Source organism: Macaca mulatta, chromosome 7 (genome assembly GCF_049350105.2).
Source record: "Macaca mulatta isolate MMU2019108-1 chromosome 7, T2T-MMU8v2.0, whole genome shotgun sequence".
Lineage (NCBI taxonomy): Eukaryota > Metazoa > Chordata > Mammalia > Primates > Cercopithecidae > Macaca > Macaca mulatta.
In genome coordinates, this window is record NC_133412.1 from 32,750,690 (window position 1) to 32,777,014 (window position 26,325).

The following is a 26,325-nucleotide window of genomic DNA, read 5'->3' on the forward strand; positions in this document are numbered from 1 at the left end:
TTTTTATTGTTTTAATTAACAATATTGGCCAGGTGTGGTGGCTCACACCTGTAATCCCAGCACATTGGGAGGCTGGGGCAGGTGGATCACCTGAGGTCAGGAGTTCAAGACCAGCCTGGCGAACATGGTGAAACCCCATCTCAACTAAGATACAAAAAAATCAGCTGGGCATGGTGGTGGGTGCCTGTAATCCCAGCTACTTTGGGAGGCTGAGGCAGGAGAATCGCTTGAACCCGGGAGGTAGAGGTTGCAGTGAGCCGAGATCACGCCATTGGACTCCAGCCTGGGCAACAAGAGCGAAACTCTGTCTCAAAAAAAAAAAATATTTGGGAGAATGAGATTAGCAAATTAATATGTGATAATTTTTGTAATGTAAAGTAGGCAGTATGCACAGGCCTTTCAGACATAGAATTGCTCAAATTGAGACCAGAGAGATCAGGAGAAGTGACCTAGAGAAGATAAAGCTAAATCAAAGGAAGGTTATTCTAGGGAGAAGAAACTATGGATAAAAGTACAAAGATACGAGACAATGTGGTATATTTTTATAAATGCAATTAATTTTATATATCTTTAACATAGTGTGAGCAGTGGTAGGTGACAGGCTATACAATTCTTTAAAATCTCTGATTCTACTGCACACACAGATTTATTTCAGCTCCCATCTGTTTAAACCGTATGTTGATAATTGGGTCTGAATATCTTTTTGGAAAAAAAAAATCATTGTTATTTTCCCCTGTTGGTTTTATTTCAGGATATTACCATCAATTAGAATAAATTTGTGAGTCATTAGGGGATTATAAAAGTTGAATCTTCTAATCATAGAAGTTGCTTGATGTAAGGAAACAGCTCAAACTCTGCAGACTCATCAATTTCTTCCAATTACCCCCAAAACTGATAATTTGGTAATGGCACAATCAAGAAATATTAATTTTTTTCACTTCCTCAAAACATCAAATAGTGAGGCACTGCACAAGATGTCCAAGTGAATTATGCAATAACGTTTTAGTTTATTAGCCTGTTTTTGCAGTATAAACCATACAAACAATTTTCCCCCTTCACTGTAGGTGCCCAATTCATGGCAAGTGAATTTACCTTTTTATATGTAGAATCTAGAAACTAACCTAAAATTCCTACCTATGGCAGTGGTGCACCGTTGGGTCATTTTTGTTGTTGCTAAAATTCTCAGGATTGGCTGGGCGCTGTGGCTCACGTCTGTAATCCCAGCATTTTGGGCGGGTGGATCACTTGAGGTCAGGAGGTCGAGACCAGCCTAGCCAACATGACGAAACCCAGTCTCTACTAAAAATACAAAAAATTAGCCAGGTATGGTGGCGTGTACCTATAGTCCCAGCTACTTGGGAGGCTGTGGCAGGAGAATCACTTGAACCCAGGAGGCAGAGGTTGCAGTGAGCCAAGATCATACCACTGCACTGCAGCCTGGGCAACAGAGTGAGATTCTGTCTCAAAAAAAAAAAAGGCCGGGCGCGGTGGCTCAAGCCTGTAATCCCAGCACTTTGGGAGGCCGAGACGGGTGGATCAAGAGGTCAGGAGATCGAGACCATCCTGGATAACACGGTGAAACCCCGTCTCTACTAAGAAATACAAAAAACTAGCCGGGCGAGGTGGCGGGCGCCTGTAGTCCCAGCTACTCGGGAGGCTGAGGCCGGAGAATGGCGTGAACCCGGGCCGGGCGCGGTGGCTCACGCCTGTAATCCCAGCACTTTGGGAGGCCGAGACGGGCGGATCACAAGGTCAGGAGATCGAGACCATCCTGGCTAACACGGTGAAACCCCGTCTCTACTATAGTAAAGTACAAAAAAAACTAGCCGGGCGAGGTGGCGGGCACCTGTAGTCCCAGCTACTCGGGAGGCTGAGGTTGGAGAATGGCGTAAACGCAGGAGGCGGAGCTTGTAGTGAGCCGAGTTCGCGCCACTGCACCCCAGCCTGGGTGACAGCAAAGACTCCGTCTCAAAAAAAAAAAAAAAAAAAAAGAATGGCGTGAACCCGGGAGGCGGAGCTTGCAGTGAGCTGAGATCCGGCCACTGCACTCCAGCCTGGGCTACAGAGGGAGACTCCGTCTCAAAAAAAAAAAAAAAAAAAAAAAATTCTCAGGATACTCCAGGCACAGTGGCTCATACTTAAAATCCCAGCACTTTTGGGAGGCCAAGGTGGGCGGATTACAGGAAGCCAGGAGTTCGAGACAAACCTGGGCAACATGGTGAGACCACATCTCTACTAAAAATACAAAAACTTAGCCAGGCATGGTGGTGCATGCCTGTAATCCCAGCTACACCAGAGCCCGAGGCAGGAGAATCTCTTCAACCTGGGAAGTGGAGGTTGCAGTGAGCTGAGATCACGCCACTGCACTCCAACCTGGGTGACAGAGGGAGACTTCATCTAAAATAATAATAAAATGATCAGGATAAATAGCTGAAAATCAAGCATGTCATCTGGAATTTCATTATATACATAGTCATTCAGTGCCTATTAAAGTCCCAGGACTGGCTGGGCATGGTGGCTCATGCCTGTAATCCCAATACTTTGGGAGGCTGAGGCAGGCGGATCACCTGAGGTCAGGAGTTCAAGACCAGCCTGGACCAACATGGAGAAACCCCGTCTCTACTAAAAATACCAAAAAAAATTAGCTGGGCGTGGTGATGCATGCCTGTAATCCAAGCTATTCGGGAGGCTGAGGCAGGAGAATCTCTTGAACCCGGGAGGCGGAGGTTGCAGTGAGCCGATATCATGCCATTGCACTACAGCCTGGGCAACAAGAGGCAAATTCCGCCTCAAAAAAATAATAATAATAATAATAAGGTCCTAGGACTATACTAGGCACTAGAAGCTAGTCCTATTGGAGCTTAGATTCTAATGAATCCCAGCAGGAGGAAACAGACCAAAAAGCATGTATAAATATATATTTTTATATATTTATAAATAAAAATACACATTAATACGTACATAAATAACATATATGAATATATATTTACATAGTTACCTATGTTCTATACCTAGTGGTAAGTATTATGGGAAAAAACATAAAATAGAGTTAGGAGGAAAGCGAGTACTTCAGCAAGGAATTACTTTAGGTAGGTTGGAAAGGGAAGGCTTCTGATAAGGTGAGGTCTGACCACACCCTCTGAAGGAGGTGAAGAGAATATCTGAGGAAAGTCAAGTTGATGTAGGGCAATTGAATATACAAGTTGAATTCAAGAGAGAAGTCCAAGTTGAAGATAATCAATTTGAACAACATGTTATTTAAAACGATTAAATCAGACAAGACTACAAAGTGTAGGTAAACAGACCTGAGGACTATGCTTTAGGGAAAACCACCATTTAGAGGTCAAGGCAAAGAACAAGAAGAAACAAATGAGACCAAGAAGGAGTGACTAGTGAAGAAAGGAAATTAGAAGACTGTGAGGCCTCGAAGCCAAGCTTGTTTCAAGGAGAGGAACTGGCCCAGCAGTGTGAAATTATCTTGGGAAACAGCATATGAATTGAGAACTGACCTTTGATGAGGCAAAGCAGAGGTCATGGATGACTTCAAACAAAAGTATTTCAACAAGGCCAGGCGCGAAGGCTCACACCTGTAATCCCAGCACTTTGGAAGGCTGAGGTGGGCAGGTGGCCTGAGGTCAGGCGTTTGAGACCAACCTGGCCAACATGGTGAAAACCTGTCTCTACTAAAAATACAAAAATTAGCTGGGCGTGATGGCGGACACCTGTAATTCCAGCTACTCAGGAGGCTGAGGCAGGAGAATCGCTTGAACCTAGGAGGCAGAGTTTGCAGTAAGCCAAATCACGACATTGCACTCCAGCCAGGGTGACGAGCGAAACTCTGCCTCAAAAATAAATAAATAAATAAGTATTCCTCTCTACAACAAGAAGCGGTAGAGAGGAAAACTTTATTGGAATAAGAAAGAGCCGAAGAACTCAAAACTAATTTTAAGTAATTTTGCTGCACACTGAACAGATAAATGGGGCAATAGCTAGATGTTGAGCCAAAGGTTTCTTGTCGTTTTTTTAAAGATAGGATATAATATAGCATATTTTCTACTCTTTTTGAGTCAGCGTCTCCCTCTGTCACCCAGGCTGGAGTGCAATGACACAATCACAGCTCACTGTAACCTCAACCTCAACCTTGACTTCCCCAGCTCAAGCGATTTTCCAACCTCAGCCTCCCAAGTAGCTAGGACTGCAGTCATGCACCACCATGCCTGGCTAACTTTTTTTCTATTTTTTGTAGAGATGGGGGTCTCACTATGTTGCTTAGGTTAGTCTTGGACTCCTGGGCTCAAATTATCCTCCCACCTCCTCCCAAGTGCTGGGATTATAGGCGTGACCCACCACCTACCGAAGTGTTGGGATTATGGGTGTAAGCCACCGTGCTGACCAGAGTATTTGTATTCTGATGAGAACACATTTTGAGAACTGCTGACCTACAGCAATCAGATGTAGATAGCTGAAGATAGATGTAGATAGCTGAAGATAACTAGAGAGTAATGTTAGTCCTTAATATGCACTAAAAAGCTAAAGCAAAGCCAGGGCGGTGGCTCATACCTGCAATGTCAGCACTTTGGGAGGCCAAGGCAGGTGGATCACTTAAGATCAGGAGTGTGAAACCAGCCTGGCCAAGTGGTGAAACACTGTCTCTATTAAAAAATACAAAAATAGACCAGGCACGGTGTCTCATGCCTGTAATACCAGCACTTTGGGAGGCCAAGGCAGGCAAATCGCCTGAGGTCAGGAGTTTTGAGACCAGCCTGGCCAACATGGTGAAAAGCTGTCTCTACTAAAAATACCAAAATTAGCCAGGCTTGGTGGCGCATGCCTGTAATCTCAGCTACTCGGGAGGCTGAGGCAGGAGAATCACCTGAACCCAGGAGGCAGAGGTTGCAGTAAGCCTAGATCATGCCACTGCACTCTAGTCTGAGTGACAAAGCAAGACACCATCACACACACAAAAAAGAGACTATTAGTTCATGGGGACACCACCCTCTTGAATAGATTAAAGCTGTTAATACAGAAGTGAGTTATTGCAGGACTGGGTTAGTTATAAAAGACAGGAGTTCAGCCCCCTTTTCCTTTCCTCTCTTTCTTGCATGCTCTCTTACTATGTGATACCTTCTGCCACGTTATCATATAGCAAGAAGGGCTTCACCAGATGCATGTAGTCCCTCGATCTTGACCTCCCAGCCTCTAGAACCATGAACCAAATAAATCTCTGTCCGTTATAAATTACCTAGTCTGTGGTATTCTGATACAGCAGTGGAAAATGAAGTAAGGCACCTACTTTTTCCCTAGATGGTATGTGCAAAATCCTTTGCCCTTACTTCCCACATGGATGACATTTGTTGGAAAGCACCTGGCTTGCTAGTGATTAAGCGGTCTCTCCTTGACCAAACTCTAGATAGGCTCCTGTGAACCACTTTTTTGACTAGGCCCCATCCTGGCACCTCGCTCTTTGTCCAGGCTGGAGTACAGTGGCATGATCTCAGCTCACTGCAACCTCTGTCTCCCAGGTTCAAGGGTTCTCCTGCCTCACCCTCCTGAGTAGCTGGGATTATAGGCACGCGACACCATGCCAGACTAAGTTTTATATTTTCAGTAGAGACAGGGTTTCACCATGTTGGTCAGGCTGGTCTCCAACTCCTGACTTCATGATCCACCTGCCTTAGCCTCCCAAACTGCTGGGATTACAGGCGTGAGACACTGTGCCCGGCTGTACCTTGCTTTTTTTTTTTTTTTTTTTTTGAGATGGAGTTTTGTTCTTGTTGCCCAGGCTGGAGTGCAGTGGCGCATTCTTGGCTCACCACAACCTTCACCTCCCGGGTTCAAGCAATTCTCCAGGCTCAGCCTCCTGAGTAGCTGGGATTACAGGCATGTGCCACCACAACTGGCTAATTTTGTATTGTTAGTAGAGATGGGGTTTCTCCATGTTGGTCAGGCTGATCTTGAACTCCCGACCTCAGGTGATCCACCCACCTCGGCCTCCCAAAGTGCTGGGATTACAGGCATGAGCCATCATGCCCAGCCACGTACCTTGCTCCTAAGAGCCCAGTCATGGCAAGAGTCCTGCCAAGTTCCTTTAGCCAGAATCCCCACCATCAATATCTGATCACCCTTGATATTTGACCAGATTCCTCATTCCCTATAACCGCCCCCACCCGCCGCCGGTAATACCTGATCAACCTGGCCTGTCTTCAGCAAGAATCCTATTAGGTCAATTTAACCAAAATTCCTCTATCCCTAATGTTTTCTCTTAGTAATTTTTCATCCACTGACCACCTTCATTACCCAACCTACTCCTTGGCTATAAATCCCTAATTGTCCATGTCATATTTGGAACTGAGCCTAGTTCTTTTTCATTTTTTATTCTCAGACCTCACAGAAATGAAAAGAACTCAGCCTCGTTCCATGCTGAGGTCTCTTTTTCCTTATTATAACAGTTACTGAGTAAAAGCATTGTTTTTTCAGTTTAACTACTGTTCAACTCTGATTTTCGTCTACACTAGGGAACCAAGACAGAATAGGTTTACATAACACTAAACTATTAGACAATATCTCTATATTAGGACTAATATTTTGACCTCTGTCAGCAAAGAGCTAACATGTGGAAAAGAAAGATCATCCCAAACCTGGTCTAGGACAGAACCTTTTGCTTGATATAAATCATAACCTCTTTCTGGGATGTGTTAAATAAAATATATGGAAGGCCACTGATTTGGACTGAACCTCTTGCACTAGTGTAACTCCCAAATGGGTTCACCTTGCCTGCTGCCTAGACAGAGCCAATTTATCAAGACAGGGGAACTGCAATAGAGACAGAGTAATTCACACAGAGCCAGCTGTGCAGGAGACCAGCATTTTATTATTAATCAAATCAGACTGCCCAAGCATTTGAGAATCAAGAGTTTTTAAGGACAACTTGGTGGGGGAGGGGAAGCCAGTGAGCCAGGAGTGCTGATTGGTTAAGTAGGAGATGAAATCAAAAGGAATTGAAGCTGTCCTCTTACACTGAGTCAGTTCCTGGGTGGGGGTCACAAGATCAGATGAGCCAGTTTATTGATCTGGGTGGTGCCAGCTGATCCAGCAAGTGCAGGGTCTGCAAAATATCTCAAGCACTGATCTTAGGAGCAGTTTAGTGAGGGTCAGAATCTTGTAATTCCAACGGCATGACTCCTAAACCATAATTTCTAATCTTGTGGCTAATTTCTTAGTCCTACAAAGGCAGTCTAATCCCCAGGCAGGAAGGAAAAGGTTTTGGGAAAAGGTTGTTACCATCTTTGTTTTAAACTATAATCTATAAACGAAGTTCCCCCCAAAGTTAGTCCAGCCTATGCACAGGAAGGAACAAGGACAGCTTAAAGGTTAGAACTAAGATGGAGTCTGTTAGGTTAGCTCTCTTTCACTGTCTCAGTCATTGTCCTGCCTCAGCCTCCCGAGTAGCTGGGGTTACAGGTGATTGCCACCATGTCCAGCTAATTTTTGTATTTTTAGAAGAGATGGGATTGGCCAGGCTGCTCTCGAACTCCTGACCTCAGGTGATCTGCCCGTCTCAGCCTCCCAAAGTGCTGGGATTACAGGTGTGAGCCACCGAGCCTGGCCCAAAATTTGGTTATTTATCTGATCTCCTGATAAATCATGAGAGAGATGATAGCCAAATCCCCCAACAGGCCCCTTTTAGCTGGCAGGATAGGCAAGTCCCCACTGTTTTAACTCTTGCAAGGAAAGTGATCTGAAGTTACCAGATATCAACCAACCCACTTTTCGTATTATGCTGTTTCTTGTTCCTGCTTGAGCTACCTTATAAATACCAATTGTTTTTGTTACCCCTAAAGGGGTGCTGCCTAGACAGAGCCAATTTATTAAGGCACGAAAATTAAAACAGAGAAAGAGTAATTCATACAGAACCAGCTGTGCGGGAGACCAGAGTTTTGTTTTCGTTTTTTGTTTTTTTGAGACAGTCTCGCTCTGTCACCCAGGCTGGAGTGTAGTGACCCGATCTCAGCTCACTGCAACCTCTGCCTCCTGGGTTCAAGCAATTCTCTGCCTCAGCCTCCCGCCGCCACACCCGGCTAATTTTTTTTGTTTTTTCAGTAGAGATGGGGTTTCACCATCTTGGCCAGGCTGGACTTGAACTCCTGAGCTCGTGATCCACTTGCCTCAGCCTCCCAAAGTGCTGGGATTAGAGGCGTCAGCCACCGCGCCCAGCCAGGGAGCAGAGTTTTTAAAGACAACTTGGTGGGTGAGGGGAAGCCAGTGAGCCAGAAGTGCTCATTGGTTAGAGATGAAATTATAGAGAGTCGGAGCTGTTTTCTTGTGCTGAATTAAGTTAGGTGGGCGCCACAAGATTAGATGAGTCAGCTTATTGATTTGGGTGGTGCCAGCTGATTCATTAAGTGCAGGGTCTGCAAAATATCTCAAGCACTGATCTTAGGAGCAGTTTAGGAAGGGTCAGAATTTTGTAGCCTCCAGCAGTATGACATTTTTTTTTTTTTTTTGAGATGGAGTTTCGCTCTTGTTGTCCAGGCTGGAGTGCAATGGCGTGATCTCAGCTCACTGCAACTTCCGCCTCCCGGGTTCAAGCGATTCTCCTGCCTCAGGCTCCCAAGTAGGGGATTACAGGCAAGCACCACCACGCCCAGCTAATTTTGTATTTTTAGTAGAGACGGGGTTTCTCCATGTTGGGGTCAGGCTGGTCTCGAACTCCCAACCTCAGGTGATCCACCCGACTCGGCCTCCCAGTGCTGGGATTACAGGCATGAGCCACCGTGCGCGGCCTCCAGCAGTATGACTTCTAAACCATAATTTTTTTGGAGATGGAGTTTCACTCTTGTTGCCCAGGCCGGAGAGCAATTGCCCAATCTCCGCTTACTGCAGCCTTCACCTCCCAGGTTTAAGTGATTCTCCTGCCTCAGCCTCCCAAGTAGCTGTGAATTACAAGCACCTGCCACCACACCCGGCTAATTTTTGTATTTTTAGTAGAGACGGGGTTTCACCATGTTGGCCTGGCTGCTCTCTAACTCCTGAACTCAGGTGACCCACCTGCCTCAGCGTCCCAAAGTGCTAATTTTTAACCTTGTGGCTAATGTTAGTCCTACAAAGGCAATTTAGTCCCCAGGCAAGAAGGAGGTCGGCTTTGGGAAAGGGCTATCACTGACTTTGTTTAAACTATAAACTAAGTTTTTTAAAGTTAGTCCTACACCCAGGAATGAACAAGGACAGCTTGGAGGTTAAAAGCAAGATAAATTCAGTTAAGTTAAATCTCTTTCACTGTCTTAATCATAATTTTGCAAAGGTCATTTTATTCTGCTACTTCTAGTAATGTCTCTTCTAAATCTTTACATAAGATGCTGCTTGATTCATGAGTCACTGATAAAGGCCAATTAGATCTTTAAACTCAATTTGTTAGGCCAGCACGGGGACTCATGCCTGTAATTCCAGCACTTTGGGAGGCCGAGGAGGGCAGATCACTTGAGGTCAGGAGTTTGAAACCAGCCTGGCCAACATGGTAAAACCCAGTCTCTACTAAAAATACAAAATTAGCTGGATGTGGTAGCACGCACCTGTAATCCCAGCTACTTGGAAGGCTGAGGCAGGAGAATTGCTTGAACCCAGGAGACAGAGGTTGCAGTGAGCCAAGATTGCACTGCACTAAAACCTGGGTTACAGGGCCAGACTCCATCTCAAAAATAAATAAATAAGGCCGGGTGCAGTGGCTCATGCCTGTAATCACTGCACTTTGGGAGGCCGAGGCGGGTGGATCACCTGAGGTCAGGAGTTGGAGATCAACCTGGCCAACATGATGAGACCCTGTCTCTACTAAAAATACAAAAAATTAATCAGGCGTGGTGGCTCCTGTAATCCCAGTTACTTGGGAGGCCTGAGGCAGGAGAATCACTTGAACCCGGGAGGCAGAGGTTGCAGTAAGCTGAGATTGGGCCACTGCACTCCAGCTTGGGCAACAAGAGTGAAACACCATCTCAAAAAAAAAAAAAAAAGGCCGGGTGCAGTGGTAGCTCACACACCTGTAATCCCAGCACTTTGGGAGGCCGAGGCGGGCGGATCATGAAGTCAGAAGATTGAGACCATACTGGCTAACATGGTGAAACCCCGTCTCTACTGAAAATCCAAAAAACTTAGCCGGGCGTGGTGGCGGGCGCCTGTAGTCCCAGCTACACGGGAGGCTGAGGCAGGAGAATCGCCTGAACCCGGGAGGTGGAGCTTGCAGTGAACCGAGATCATGCCACTGCACTCCAGCCTGGGCTACAGAGCGATACTCTGCCTCAAAAAAAAAGAAAAAAAAAAAGTAGTTGGGTGTGGTTGCGGGCACCTGTAATCTCAGCTACTAGGGAGACTGAGGCAGGAAAATCACTTGAATTTGGGAGGAGGAGGTTGCAGTGAGCCGAGATTGTGCCATTGCACTCCAGCCTGGGCAACGGAGGGAGGCTCCATCTCAAAAACAAAACAAAACAAAACAAACCTTTAAAATTTAATTAGAGAATTACAATAACTACATACAAAAGGGAAGCTGTGCTATTGTGCTTAACACCTGCATAATCCCAGTGATACAACACAAATGGTGGTGCAATCCAATGCCAATACCATAATATTCCAGGTTAATATCTTACAGTTTGCTGTCTCTTTTCCCCCCCTTGTCTACTTGGAGGTACTAGAGAACGATTTCACTCAAAAAATTTATCTTCACTGTTATGCCCAGACCGTTTATTCCCCGAAGAAGACCACCAGAGTCCAGAGTCAAAGCTAAGCAGCAAGGATCTTTATTACAGGTTCGAACCTGGAGCTCTCACTTGCTCGTGAAACGAGACGGGCAGGAGAGCTCCCCTACTGAGCTCCGAACAATGTTATATAGTCTAAGGAAAGTAGGCATAGAATCATTATACAAATTAGAGGTATGATTGGCTGGAGTTTGAACAAAGCGATTTGGCAAACTATGATTGGTTCCCGCCATTTCTGATATTTCAGTACAACCCTTGAGGCGGAAGAGCAGTTTTACACAAAGGCAGTTAATTATATTGCATCAGGTTGCACGACCAGTTTATGGCTATCTTGCTTAAACACACCTTGTGACCTGGCTATCTTACTTAAACATTCCTTGTGACCTGGCCTCAGAAAGAGAAACATGTACTTACAGAACTTACGAAACCTCTGGTACGTGCAAAGATTAGAGAGCAGAACAAGGGTGTAGCGGGTGGGGGGCGGGTACACATCTATCTTTGTGTCCTTTCATTTCTCCCTTCTCATAAGTAACTGGATGTCCAATCTTGGATTTCCAGAGTCTTATAATATAGCCTCACTTTCTGGGTGCAGGAGAGGCTGGTGATGGCTACGGAGGACCATTAGTTGGATGGTATCAAACCTTTCTCTGACAAATTGTAAAATTTTATTTACCACACAGGGGCCTATAGTGAATAGAAGTAGTAAAGACATTAGGGGGCCTAAAAGGGGTGCCAGAAGGGAAAACATTGAAGAGCTCCACCAATTGTTAGCGGCTGTAGTGAATTGTTGCTTTTTCATTTCTAAGCTTAGTTCGTGTAGGCGTTGGACTCTTTCCTCAACTAACCCTGACTCATTTATATAGAAACAGCATTCTTCTTTGAGGAACATACAGGTACCTCCTTTCTCAGCCGTGAGTAAGTCTAAGGCTCTGCGGTTTTGAAGGGTGACCTGTGCTAGGGAGGTGAGCTGCCGCTGAAGGGAGGCTAGGGAATAGGCGGAGTCTTCCATAGCAACAGAGAATTGTTGTAACAGCTTGTCGTTTTCTATCATGGAGTGTTGTAGGGCCCCTCCTGCTAACCCCGCTGCGACGACAGAGGTGGTTAAGGATATTCCGGCAATTAGTGGTAGAAAAACTGCTCGTCTATGTCGCGCAGTTTTAGTTGGGGCGGTCCCTGCCCAGCCTATGAACTCTGCCGGGGTTAGCAGTGTCAGTCGGGGAACTAGGGTAACAGGGATACACAACTGTCCGTCAGAGATGCTTTTGGACAGAGTTTTTAACAGAGTCATATTACACCAGAAGAACACACCAGGGGGAGCATATATGGGACTATTAGGGTATGTAGCCGATTGGTTGCAGAGGCTGTTGCTAAATGCCGAATAACAATAGGGGTATTTCTCTTGGTATGGGTCACGGTACAGGGCTACATCGGGTATCGTGACTATCGATGAGTTAAAACCTGTATAGTTTGTAGGAGGGGAGGATAGAGGAACAGCCGTTAATGGTGGTCTTCCTAGGGTTGCACACATAAAGCAAGAGGACAGGTCGCCTAAACCAGTGAGGTTGGCGAATGCTAGCCCTTCCGGTAATAGAGTTAGCCAGGAGAAGGGCTGCAAGTCTTCTGATAGCTTGGTTTCTTGCCTGTGGATTTGTGTGTGGATTAAGGGTTGAATCTGGACTAGACTTCTCCACAGATATAAATGGCTACTGGGCCAGGTACTAGTTGATGAGTAATATACTCCCCCATGTTGTGGGGTTGTCCACCGAGAGTCCCATGGGTCTCTAATTATCCAAGTGTAAGTGACGGGAGACTCAGTTTTGTAAAAATACCACCCTTGTCGTTCTCTCCAGTATCGGACAGAGTGCGTCTTACAGTAGCTATATGGGCAACCTGCACTCTGGTGCCACCAATAATTTTTACAATTATATTCAGTTTGATCATATTCAAAACAGATCATGGGTATTGCTGGTTGGGCAATCTGGAACCTAGTGAAATTGAGGTAAACTATAGTATTACACCCTGAGGGGGGGCAGTCTGCGCTAGCTAGCAGTTTACCCGCTTGGGGGGTTTCCCCGGGGTGAGTTTTTTCTCATAGAGCCAGAACCTCCAGACATAGGGATTAGACGGCGCAGCAGTGAGGAGAGTCAGATGCATAAGGCATAAAAGCATAGGTAAGCTAGACATGGTTACGGCTATGGGGATGACGGCGCAGGGTTAGCTTTAAGGGATTGTTCTTAGCTTTGTCTACAGTCCATGTAACCGGTGCTCCAGACGGCTTGAGAAGGTCGGATGTTGGGTCCACTGGTTTGACGTGTGTGTAGTGGATCCACGAAGCGATGCCTTCTACTTTGAGAGCGGTGGGAGTAGTCAGGAGTACTTGCAGTGGTGCTTTCCACCTGGGTTGAAGAGTTTCTTGCCGGTGGCGCTTGACTAGGACCCAGTCTCCCGGCTGGAACGGATGAGGCGTCGGCGGAGGTCCTGCCTCGTACAGTTCTCGTAGTCTGGGCCAAATTTCCTGGTGAATTTTCTGTAAGGCTTGTAAGGAGAACAGGAGCTCAGAGACATTTTCAGTTTCAGGTTTGAGTAAGTCATCTTTTAGACTGGGGACCAGGGGTGGGGGTCTGCCATACATGATTTCATATGGTGTGAGGCCTAGTCTGTAAGGGGTATTTCGGGCCCGGAACAGAGCGTAGGGGAGAAGTACTACCCAATTAGCGCCAGTCTCCATGGTCAATTTAGTTAAGGTCTCCTTCAGAGTCCGATTCATCCTTTCTACCTGTCCTGAGCTTTGGGGCCTATAAGCACAATGTAATTTCCAATTTGCCCCCAGAATGGAAGCCAAATCCTGACTTACCTTAGCAACGAAGGCTGGTCCATTGTCTGACCCTATTTGGACGGGAAAGCCATACCTGGGGAGGATTTCTTCCAAAATTTTCTTTGCTACAACCTGACCAGTTTCTCTCTTAGTTGGGAACGCTTCTGTCCATCCTGAAAAAGTATCTTCTGCCGTGTTGTAGTCCCATCTGGGCCGGGTCAAAGGGAAAGCCGCATTAATGAGGTCAGGATTTGCAGTTGGCTGGCCGTCATCTCCTGGAACCAGTTTTCTGGCCTCAACTTGGATTCTTTCCCGCTCCTCCATTGTGAACAGGATTCGGAGGAGCTGTTGACAGTCATCCCAGGTCGGCTGGTGAGTAAACATGACACTGTCTAACAACGAGGTTAGATCTTTGGGATTATCTGAGAACCGAGCATTTTGGGACTTCCAATTGTATAAATCACTGGTGGAAAAAGGCCAATACATGAGACGGGAGAGCCCGGTATCATCGAGCGATCCTATTTCTCTGAGAGGCAGGGCTACAGTGGAGTCAGGGAGTCGGGAAGCTTGGTCCCGCTGTACGCGGCCTCGTGTTCGGCCGGCCGGCCCCCCCAGGTTACTTTCACTCTCGGCTGCTTCCGCTTCTCAGTTTCCCTCTACGGAAGCACCACCCTGGGGGACTGGGTCCTGCGGGATAAGGTGCTGATATGATGGGGGAAATGTGGGTTCTAACGTTAGGGGGTCCTGGCTGTCCGGCAGCACAGGGGCCGAGGGAGCAGAGGGAGTCTTTTGTCTTGTAGGTCGCGTTACTAGGACTTTGCAGGGCTCAAGGATGAATGGAGTTATCCAGGGTGGTGGGTTTTCCACAAGATCCTGCCACACTAGAATATAAGGAATTTGATCAGGATGTCCTGACTGCCCTGGCAGGAAAATCTTAGTTTTTACCTTAGTAATAATAGAGAGACAGAAAGTTCCTTCAGAGGGCCACCCTACACCGAAAGAGGGCCACTCCGAACGGCAGAAAGTAACTAGCTTTCCCTTCTTTAGTTCTACGCTTAAGTTACGCCCCCGAGCCTTCACATCCTTAAAATTGGTAACAAGGAGTGAGAGCGGCGTGCTCTGGTTGTTGCCCATCTTTGGACTGCTCCTACAAAGAGAAGGGGGGACGAAAATGAGTGTGAAGCAGAGGGGAGTATCCGACAGGTCCGGTCCTGGAGGGGGAAGAAAAGGTTTTATGTTTCGTTTTGGGCTTACACTTAACACTTAACAATAACGGACAGACAGTGATAACGATGAGCATTCGCGAGCGCGTGTCGGACTTCCGACCTGAGTCAGACGGGGCAACCAAGGATGGAGGCCCCCAGATGGGCACTGGGGAACGTCTCCCACCAGTCCCGAGTGGCTGTCTTCTAGCGCGTCCGCCAAGACCGTGCCACTTACAGAACAGACCAATACAGATTACAGATTACGGATTTCGCGAAATTTCAGGGAGACAGACAGAGACAAAGACAGAGACAGTGACAAAGCCGGCTTACCTACAGATTAAGATCCGTTGACTTGGGGGTCTGGTGGGCTTGGGGGAAATCCCGGACGAGCCCCCATTTGTTATGCCCAGACCGTTTATTCCCCGAAGAAGACCACCAGAGTCCAGAGTCAAAGCTAAGCAGCAAGGATCTTTATTACAGGTTCGAACCTGGAGCTCTCACTTGCTCGTGAAACGAGACGGGCAGGAGAGCTCCCCTACTGAGCTCCGAACAATGTTATATAGTCTAAGGAAAGTAGGCATAGAATCATTATACAAATTAGAGGTATGATTGGCTGGAGTTTGAACAAAGCGATTTGGCAAACTATGATTGGTTCCCGCCATTTCTGATATTTCAGTACAACCCTTGAGGCGGAAGAGCAGTTTTACACAAAGGCAGTTAATTATATTGCATCAGGTTGCACGACCAGTTTATGGCTATCTTGCTTAAACACACCTTGTGACCTGGCTATCTTACTTAAACATTCCTTGTGACCTGGCCTCAGAAAGAGAAACATGTACTTACAGAACTTACGAAACCTCTGGTACGTGCAAAGATTAGAGAGCAGAACAAGGGTGTAGCGGGTGGGGGGCGGGTACACATCTATCTTTGTGTCCTTTCATCACCAGATAGTGTTATGAAATATGATCGGTTTTCAGGTGCACAGCCTATAACTGAAGTTGAAGATAAGTTTTCTAAACAGTTATTTTATACTAGGCTGAACTAGTCTAATCTTGAACAACAAGCATTAGAGAAGTATTAAACAAAAAATAAGGTTCTGTGCATTTGGAAACTAACAGAAAACCTGTCAACATTTATTATACCAAAGTCAACCATTCAGTCAATTAAATCGTATATTAATACAAACAAAAGTTATTTATAAACAATCTTTTATTTTAAAATTCTACCTTGTTAAAAATTAATCAGTAAGTGTCCTGGTAACTATACCAAAATATATTTTGTTACAAGGGCAAGCTTAATTCAGTAACACAAAAATGTATACGTATGTATTAATATGAAGAAATAAGGAATCAAAATAGGTTCTTATTTAGATTTATTCAAAAATGGTTCAAGTCACTTTATTTTCTATAGATTTATAATATTTTGCCCTCTACAGAACTAGAGTACTAAACAGAAAGCAATTCTGTACAATTGGCCATAATATGTACAAAGATTTCTAACGCCTCCAGGTCTTTTTAAAAAACTTATAACAATACTTAGTTACTTCTAAGAGTCATTAAGATTTTAGTTCTGTTCCTTGAATTACATTCCGAATCTTCTCAGCATCAATTTGTACAATTTTGTTGGATGGATCAATCTTAAGTGCTGCTTCATAATCCTGTAGGCCTGTGTTTATATAGCAATGATGATTAATACAATAAATATTTTATTAGTACTTCTTTTATCTAGACGATAGTTGTTTAAAGTAAAAATAACCACTAGTAGCATGGTTCAGGACAAGTACCAAGTTTTAAATTGGATTCCCATCTTTACACACATAGTAGTATCTCTGTAAGATTGCAGAAATTTTTCAGTGATTTAGGGAATTATTTTATTCAATGTTCTGTAAGCAACAGTTATTTTAAATTCATGCACAAATAAACTAACAACTTAGACTCATTATGACATAAATGAGAGGCCGAGGCAGAAGAATTGCTTGAACCCAGGAGGTGGAGGTTGCCGTGAGCCAAGATGGCGATACTGTACTCCAGCCTGGGCTACAGAACGAGACTCCATCTCAAAATAAATAAATAAATAAATAAATAAAATATTTTTTGTAGACTGAAATCATACTTTATTCACTGACTAGAACATAGTATAAGCTGTCTTTTCTTTTTTTTTTTTTTTTTTTGGAGACTGTCTCGCTCTGTCTCCCAGGCTGGAGTGCAGTGCCACGATCTTGGCTCACTGCAAGCTCCGCCTCCCGGGTTTACGCCATTCTCCTGCCTCAGCCTCCCGAGTAGCTGGGACTACAGGCGCCCGCCACCTCGCCCAGCTAGCTTTTTGTATTTTAGTGGAGACGGCTGTTGCCCAGGCTGTTCTCAAACTCCTGAACTCAGGCAATCCGCCCGCTTCAGCCTCCCAAAGTGCTAGGATTACAGGTGTGAGCCACTGCGCCTGGCCGGTAGTATAAGCTTCTTTCTGTAGCTACTACATGTACAGAATTCCTTTGAGAAAAAATGGTTAAAAATGAAAGCATTGTCTACTGCTTGTTAAAAATATGTAACTGGATCTCAATCTTCACCCAAAAACGCAATGGAAAAAAATATTTATTTCAGAGTAAGGAAACTTGAGTTCTAGTTCCTAAAATGCTATTGATTTGTTTTGCCAGCTCAGGCAATTCACTGAACTTCTCCAAGCCTCAACTTTCTCATCTTTAAAAGAAGGGGTCTTTGTAGCTCAAAACAATCTACGATACCATAATTTCTTTTTTTCCTTTTTTTTTTTTTTTTTTGAGACGGAGTCTCGCTCTGTCGCCCAGGCTGGAGTACAGTGGCCGGACCTCAGCTCACTGCAAGCTCCGCCTCCCGGGCTCACGCCATTCTCCTGCTTCAGCCTCCCGAGTAGCTGGGACTACAGGCGCCCGCCATCTCGCCCGGCTAGTTTTTTGTATTTTTTAGTAGAGACGGGGTTTCACCGGGTTAGCCAGGATGGTCTCGATCTCCTGACCTTGTGATCCGCCCGTCTCGGCCTCCCAAAGAGCTGGGATTACAGGCTTAAGCCACAGCGCCCGGCCAACGATACCATAATTTCTGAAGAACTTTTCATTCCTGTCTTGGTCATCTTTATCCTCCTGAAATTGAATAAGACATTTAAAAAAGGTTGGGGCATATAAACCCAATGTGGATGCCTTGGTTAGAAAAAAATCTCCTACAAATGGCAGAACCAACTTTAAAAATGAAAACAGAAATAATAAAAATGTATAGCCTGGAGCCCTGGCAAGACATCATCAAGAGGTGGCCTTTAGGCCTTGAGTGAATGGAAGCTGAACAGGCTTCTCCTTAGGGAGGTATGGGAGGAGAAGCCTTGAAGATAAACTTTGGCTACTACAAAATTTTGCCTTTGGTACACCATGAGTAACTGCAAATAACTGCAACTATATATATATAGTTTTCGGGGGTTTTTTGTTGGTTTTTTTTTTGCTTTTGAGACGGAGTTTCCCTCCTGTTGTCCAGGCTGGAATGCAATGGCACAATCTCGGCTCACTGCAACCTCTGCCTCCCAGGTTCAGGTGATTCTCCTGCCTCAGCCTCCCAAGTAGCTGGGATTACAGGCATGTGCCACCACACCCAGCTAATTTTGTATTTTTGGTAGAGATGGGGTTTCACTATGTTAGTCTCCCAAAATTCTGGGATTACAGGTGTGAGCTACCGCACCTGGCCACCTAAATCTATTTGAAATAAGATAAAATAAATGGTATGTTTTCTGTATACATGGAGCTAAATTATAGACCTTAATACAATCTAACAAATATAAGCAATACGCATGCACTATGGTAGATCGTTATTTCCAAGCTTAGGTGTGTGTGTATACATACATACAGACACACAAATACATACATACAGGGTATGACCAAGGAAGCTCTTTGAGATAAATATCCATGATATCTCAAATCATTTATATATTTTATCATGTTTTTTGTTTGTTTGTTTGGTTGGTTGGTTGGTTGGTTGGTTTTGAGACAGAGTCTTGCTCTGTCACCCAGGCTGGAGTGCAGTGGCACGATCTTGCCTCACTGCAAGCTCTGCCTCCCGGGTTTACTCCATTCTCCCGCCTCAGCCTCCTGAGTAGCTGGGACTACAGGCACCTGCCACCATGCCCGGCTAATTTTGTTTTTTTATTTTTAGTAGAGACGGGGTTTCACCATGTTAGCCAGGATGGTCTCGATCTCCTGACCTTGTGATTCACCTGCTTCAGCCTCCCAAAGTGCTGAGATCACAGGCATGAGCCACCGCGCCTGGCCTATCATGTATTTTTTTTTTTTTTGTAAGAGACAAGGTCTCACTATATTAGCCCAGGCTGGTCTCAAACTCCTGGCCTCAAGCCACCCTTCATTACAGGGGTGAAGCACCACACCCAACATTTATCACATATGTTTCTATGAAGAGTTGTCTGGTAACATAGCCTTTTTATTTTATTTTTTATTTTTTTTTGAGATGGAGTCTTGCCCAGGCTGGAGTGCAGTGACCGGATCTCAGCTCACTGCAAGCTCCGCCTCCCGGGTTTACGCCATTCTCCTGCCTCAGCCTCCCAAATAGCTGGGACTATGACGCCCGCCACCTCGCCCGGCTAATTTTTTTGTATTTTCAGTAGAGACGGGGTTTCACCGTGTTAGCCAGGATGGTCTTGATCTCCTGACCTCGTGATCCGCCTGTCTCGGCCTCCCAAAGTGCTGGGATTACAGGCTTGAGCCACCGCGCCCGGCAGCCTTTTTTTTTTTTTTTGAGAAGGAGTTTCACTGTTATTGCCCAGGCTGGAGGGCAATGGCGCAATTTCAGCTCACCACAACCTCCGCCTCCCGGGTTCAAGCGATTCTCCTGCCTCAGCCTCCCAAGTAGCTGGGATTATAGGCATGAGCCACTACGCCCAGCTAATTTTGTATTTTTAGTAGAGGGTTTCTTTTTTTTTTTTTTTTTGAGACGGAGTCTCGCTCTGTCGCCCAGCCCAGGCTGGAGTGCAGTGGCGCGATCTCGGCTCACTGCAAGCTCCGCCTCCCGGGTTCACGCCATTCTCCTGCCTCAGCCTCCCGAGTAGCTGGGACTACAGGCGCCCATAACCGCGCCCGGCTAATTTTTTGTATTTTTAGTAGAGACGGGGTTTCACCGTGGTCTCGATCTCCTGACCTTGTGATCCGCCCGCCTCGGCCTCCCAAAGTGCTGGGATTACAGGCGTGAGCCACCGCGCCCGGCCCAGAGGGTTTCTCCATGTTGGTAAGGCTGGTCTCAAACTCCTGACGTCAGGTAATCCGCCCGCCTCTGCCTCCCAAAGTGATGGGATTACAGGCGTGAGCCACTGCACCCAGTCAATATAGCATTTTTCTAGACTGAAACTTGTTGTTCACACTTATTTTAATTCCCTTCTACAATGAATTTTTTAAATATAATTCAGAAATAATGTATTGTCAGGTATGCTGCAGACATTACTAAGAATCAAATGCTAAAAATATTTAAAAATGGAGTCCTTCAAAGTCATGATCTTAAATAATTCCAATGACATTTTTTTCAGAGTATAATTTTGGACTTACACCATTTCTATCAATTCCTTACCTTCTACATACAATTCTAGTTGACAGAATGCTGTTCCACGTCGTACATGTGCCTTCATTCTTGCATTAGCATTGTCTGTAACAGGTGGCATCAGTAATTCCAGTGCCTTACAAAATATATATAATTATTACATGAAAGTTATAATTTCTTAATTTAAACAAGCAAAAGGCTGGACATGGTGGCTCACACCTGTAATCCCAACACTTTGTGAGGCCGAGGTGGGTGGATCACCTGAGGTCAGGATTTTGAGACCAGCCTGGCCAACATGGCCAAACTCTGTCTCCACTTAAAAAAAAATACAAAAATTATCTGGGCGTGGTGGTGCGCACCTGTAGTCCTAGCTACTTGGGAGGTTGAGGCGGGAGAATTGCTTGAACCCAGGAGGTGGAGGTTTCAGTGAGCTGAGATCGTGGCCACTGCACTCCAGCCCGGGCAACAAAAGTAAGACTCCATCTCAAAAAAAAAAAAAAAAAAAGGCCTCCAGTCCTCACCTAAATTTTTAGCTTAGCTGCTACAGGAATTTACCAAATATATATATATATACACACACACACACACACACACACACCAAATATATATATATATATAAATCCTATATATATATATATACACACACACACAAATATATATATATAAAACAAATAATTATTATCAGGTCTTCCAGAAGAGATATGTTGAACTACTTAAGGAATTTTTCAGTTGCTCCTGTATGGGATTCATACCCCTCCAAGGTTATTGTCAGGCTTATCATTTCACATCTCCACAGCTTTATTTTTACTAGGAGGAATTATTAAAAAGGATTTATGGGCTTTTGTATTCGGATTGTACTCAGCTTATTCATTCATTCAATAAATATTTGTTTGCATTTTGAGAGTCAAAGAAAAACTGGATCATAAAAGTAGTATGATATCAAAGTGTGAGGATATTGGTTGTGTCCTCCATATCCTCAATCTCAAGAAGCTACCTAAGAGATTTTGCACATGATATTCCCTTAAAACAAGTTATCTTGACATGGAAAAAAGAAAAAGCTGTAGAAGTTCGAGACATTCACATGAAATACTAGTAATGGAAAGTAGAATATACTAAGTTACCCTGTAAATGAGAAAATGACTGTAATGATATCTGGGCTGGGCATGGTGACTCACACCTGTAATCCCAGCACTTTGGGAAGCCAAGGCAGAATGATTACTTGAGCCCAGGAGCCTGAGGTTGCAGTGAGCCACTGCACTCTCGCCTGGGCAACACGCTATCTCTTAAAAAATTAAAAACTTAAAAAAATTTTGCTGGGTGTGGTGGCTCATGCCTGTAATCCCAGCACTTTGGGAGGCTGAAGTGAGTGGATTACCTAAAGTCAGGAGTTTGAGACCAGCCTAGCCAGCATGGTGAAACCCTGTCTCTACTAAAAATACAAAAATTAGGCCGGGCATGGGTGGCTCAAGCCTGTAATCCCAGCACTTTGGGAGGCCGAGGCGGGCAGATCACCTGAGGTCGGGAGTTTGAGACCAGCCTCACCAACATGGAGAAACCCATCTCTACTAAAAATACAGTATTAGCCCGGCATGGAGACACATGCCTGTAATCCCAGCTACTCAGGAGGCTGAGGCAGGAGAATTGCTTGAACCCAGGAGGCAGAGGTTGTTGTGAGCTGAGATCACGATTGCACTACAGCTTGGGCAACAAGAGAAAAACTCCGTCTCAAAAAAAAAAAAAAAAAACGAAACAAAACAAAATACAAAAATTAGCCAGGTGTGGTGGTGTGCAGCTATAATTCTACCTACTTGGGAGGCTGAGGCAGGAGAATCTCTTGAACCTGGGAGGAAGAGGTTGCAGTGAGCAGATGTCACACCAATGTACTACAGCCTGGGCGACAGAGAGCAACATCGTCTCAAAAAAAAAACCTTAAAATTTTTTTAACAAAAGGATATCCTTTTACTGCACACGTGGTAGAAATAACAAGGGAAAACCAAGTGTTCTTCCTTCTACCATGCACTGAGTCTGTAAAAAAAAATTTTTTTTTTTTGAGATGGAGTCTCACTCTGTCACCTAGGCTGGAGTGCAATGGCATGATCTCAGCTCACTGCAACCTCTGCCTCCTGGGTTGAAGTGATTCTCCTGCCTCAACCTCTCCTATAGCCTGGGACTACAGACCCATCACCACACCTGGCTAAATTTTGTGTTTTTAGTAGAGACGGGGTTTCACCATGTTGGGCAGGCTGGTCTTGACCTCTGGTGATCTGCTTGCCTCGGTCTCCCAAAGTGCTGAGATTACAGGCGTAAGCCACCGTGCCTGGCCAAGTCTGCAAAACTTTTATAAGAAAAAGGGTGGGCCAGGTGAGGTGGCTCACACCTTTAATCCTAGCACCTTGCAAAGGTGACGCAGGAGGACTGCTTGAGCCCAGGAGTTGGAGAACAGCCTGGGCAACATGGCCAAACCCCAGCTCTACAAAAAATACAAAAATTAGCTATGTGTGGTGATGTATGCCTGTAGTCCCAGCTACTTGGGAGGCTGTGGTGGGAGGATCACTTGAGATTGGGAGGTCGAGACTGCAGTGATCTGTGATCACACCTCTGTACTCCAGCCTGGGTGACAGAGCCAGATTCTATCTCAAAAAAAAAAAAAAAAAAAAAAAGGAGGAGGAAGAAAGAAAAGAGAGGGAAGGAGAGAGGGAGAGAGGGAGGGAGGGAAGGAAGGGAGGAAGGAAGGAAGGAGAGATGAAGAAAGAAACAAAAAGGAAAGAAAGGGAGGGAGGGAGGAAGGCATGGAGGGAGGAAGGGAGGAAGGCATGGAGGGAGGAAGGGAGGAAGGAAGGAGGGAGGGAGGGAGGAAGGGAGGAAGGAAGGAAGGAAGAAAGGAAGGAAGGAAGGAAGGAAGGAAGGAAGGAAGGAAGGAAGGAAGGAAGGAAGGAAGGAAGGAAGGAAGGAAGGAGAAGGAAAGGGGAAAGGAAAGGGGTAAACACAACTGACCACCATTTACTAATTTCCGGCTGGGTACAATGGCTCACACCTGTAATTCCAGCACTTTGGGAGGCCAAGGTTGTAGCAGCCCTTGAACCCAGGAGTTCAAGACCAACCTGAGCAACATAGGGAGACCTCGTCTCTCTAAAAAAAAAAAAAAAAAAAAAAAAAATACAAAACTTAGCTGGGTGTGGTGGTTGTATGCCTATAATCCCAGCTACCTGGGAAGCTGAGGTGGGAGGATTGCTTGAGATTAGGAGGTCAAGGCTGCAGCAGTGAGTTGTCATCTTACTACTGCACTCCAGCCTGGGTGACAGAGCAAGACCCGGTCTAAAAAGCAAAAAACACATTTACTAATTTCCTTGTGAACTTGAAGTGCAATACAGTAACCCTGGAGGTTTTTTGTTTGTTTGTTTTTTGGTTTTTTTTGATGGAGTCTCTCTCTCCAGGCTAGAGTGCAGTGGCACAATCTCGGCTCACTGCAATCTCCACCTCCCGGGTTCAAGCGACTCCCCTGCCTCAGCCTCCCGAGTAGCTGGGACGACAGGCACACACCACCACACCCAGCTAATTTTTTGTATTTTAGTAGAGATGGGGTTTCACCATGTTGGCCAGGATGGTCTCAATCTCCTGACCTCATGATCCACCCACCTTGGCCTCCCAAAGTGCTGGGATTATAGGTGTGAGCCACCAGGCCTGGCCAGTAACAGCTGATTTTTAATCTAACTAACTATTCATAGAAGTCACAAAAAAACACCAGATCCTTGTCCATTAGTAAAAAATCAGTTAAAAAAATAAATATTCAATAAGAAAGACAATTTTTAAAATCTTTGCATTTCAATTATTTCAATTGAACAGAAAAAAATAATCATTTAAACCAATTAATAGAAGGATATATTTAAAGCACCATATATCATAAATAGATATCCATACCTTAGAAGAATCTTCAATAGCCTTGTGTAAGTTTTTTAGTTTTAGGTGGCAAGCAGCCCGGTTCAAATACAAGAGTGGCATTTTATTATTTAGTCTTATGGCTAAATTATATGCATTGATAGCTGCCAAATAGTTTTCTGTTGCAAACAATTTGCTAATGAGACAAAAACAGAGAAGAAAAACAATTTAACATTGAAAGAGAAACACAGAAATAATATCTAATTGTATTTGACAAAGAGGATGGCTTACCTCTTTTTGCATTCTCTTTAGGGTAGACATTGTTGGCTGCACTGAATCCATCTCTTTTCACATATACCAGCCTGTCATTTGAATGGAATGGACCGCACTCCCACTTCCAAGGGTAGACATTAGTAATTTAAGCCAGTAGGCATATTTTCATTATTTTTGCTACAGTAATTGACTCAGGGATAGGCTTGTGTGACCTATATTGTTCTATTTAGACTGAAGCCTGTGGGATGGTTTCAGAGTTGGAGAATGAAAAGTTGGGCATACTTCTCCCCCTGCTGGATATAAATGAAGAAGTCACATAGCCCACATTGTTGCTGACCATTTTTAACACCATGGGATGAGCTGGCATTAGAATAAAGCTGATACTATGGAAATATGAAAGGAATAAAAAGGCAGAAAGAAACAGCCCTTCATGATACAGTTAAGCTGCTGGATCAACCTTTACTTGAAATAGAAAACACCTTTAGCTGTTTAGTTATATAACACAATAAATTCCTTTCAATATAAAGCCAATTTGAATTGGGTTTTTTGGTTACTTGCAATGGATATACTCTTTCAGTTCAAATGTTCCAAAATTTTCTTCAAATAAAGGGATGTACACGATTAAAGGATCTCTTCAAAATGCAAAGTTTCTTTGTTTGTTTGTTCGTTTTTTGAGACAGAGTTTCACTCTTGTTGCCCAGGCTGGAGTGCAATGGTACAATCTTGGCTCGCTGCAATCTCCACCTCCCGGGTTCAAACGATTCTCTTGCCTCAGTCTCCTGAGTAGCTGGGATTACAGGTATGCACCGCCACACCTGGCTAATTTTGTATTTTTAGTAGAGATAGGGTTTCTCCATCTTGGTCAGACTGGTCTTGAACTCCTGACCTCAGGTGATCTGCCCGCCTCGGCCTCCCAAAGTGCTGGGATTACAGGCGTGAGCCGCCGCACCCGGCCTCTTTTTTATGTATAATTTCCACTTACAAAAATTTGAAAAAGTACATCAACAGGAAAATGGAAAATACTTTGCTGAAAATAAAAATGTCATATAAATATAACTTTGTATTCATGTTCATTCCGTTATACTGCATACTTTGCTGCTCTAGAATATTAAACATGTCAAAAGTAAACCTACAAAAGCAGCCAGTAAACTGAATAAAAGGTAAGATTACACCATTGTTGGCTGGGCGCGGTGGCTCAAGCCTGTAATCCCAGCACTTTGGGAGGCCGAGACGGGCGGATCACGAGGTCAGGAGATCGAGACCATCCTGGCTAACCCAGTGAAACCCCGTCTCTACTAAAAAATACAAAAAACTAGCCGGGTGAGGCGGCGGGCGCCTGTAGTCCCAGCTACTCGGGAGGCTGAGGCAGGAGAATGGCGTGAACCCGGGAGGCGGAGCTTGCAGTGAGCTGAGATCCGGCCACTGCACTCCAGCCTGGGCGACAGACCGAGACTCCGTCTCAAAAAAAAAAAAAAAAAAAAAAAAAAAAAAAAGATTACACCATTGTCACATCTAACTTGAGCTAAACTCAAGCTGAAAATAACTTGTACAAACTAGAAGAGCTAATTCTATGGGTAGTTTACATTTCTGAAATGCCTCATATCAGCGACGTTTCTGATTGCAAGTAACAGAACCACAACTCAAGTGGGCTTAAACAAGTAAGGAAATAAATTATCTCACATTTTTGAAGTCCATGGGATTAAGGCCCTTATAAAGAAGATTAAAAAAACAAAAATAAAAAGTCCAGAGGAAAGAAGCTCCAAGCCCAATCAGCAGCTCAAAGGTGTTATCAAGGCCGCAGGCTCCTTCCATCTGTCCATTCTACTGCACTCAGCAGGAACCACAATCAGGCTGATTTT

The 26,325-nt window shown here is 44.8% G+C and overlaps 1 protein-coding gene across 3 annotated transcripts in view; it reads right to left on the minus strand.

Annotated features, from left to right (window-relative positions):
- Positions 1-15,865: 15,865 nt before the first annotated feature.
- Positions 15,866-26,325, minus strand: part of DNAAF4 (dynein axonemal assembly factor 4) — a 66,941-nt gene continuing 56,481 nt past the window's right edge. The window contains exons 7-9 of one of the 3 annotated variants that reach the window (XM_015142294.3): positions 24,236-24,389; positions 20,348-20,453; positions 15,866-16,427 (exon numbers count right to left, since the gene is read on the minus strand). In XM_015142294.3, the coding sequence (XP_014997780.1) occupies positions 16,318-16,427; positions 20,348-20,453; positions 24,236-24,389 (370 nt within the window). In that variant the 3' untranslated portion in view covers positions 15,866-16,317. Of the gene's footprint in view, positions 16,428-17,770; positions 17,875-20,347; positions 20,454-24,235; positions 24,390-26,325 lie in introns of those variants that run through there. The other 2 variants (XM_028850951.2, XM_015142295.3) reach the window with 2 other exon arrangements.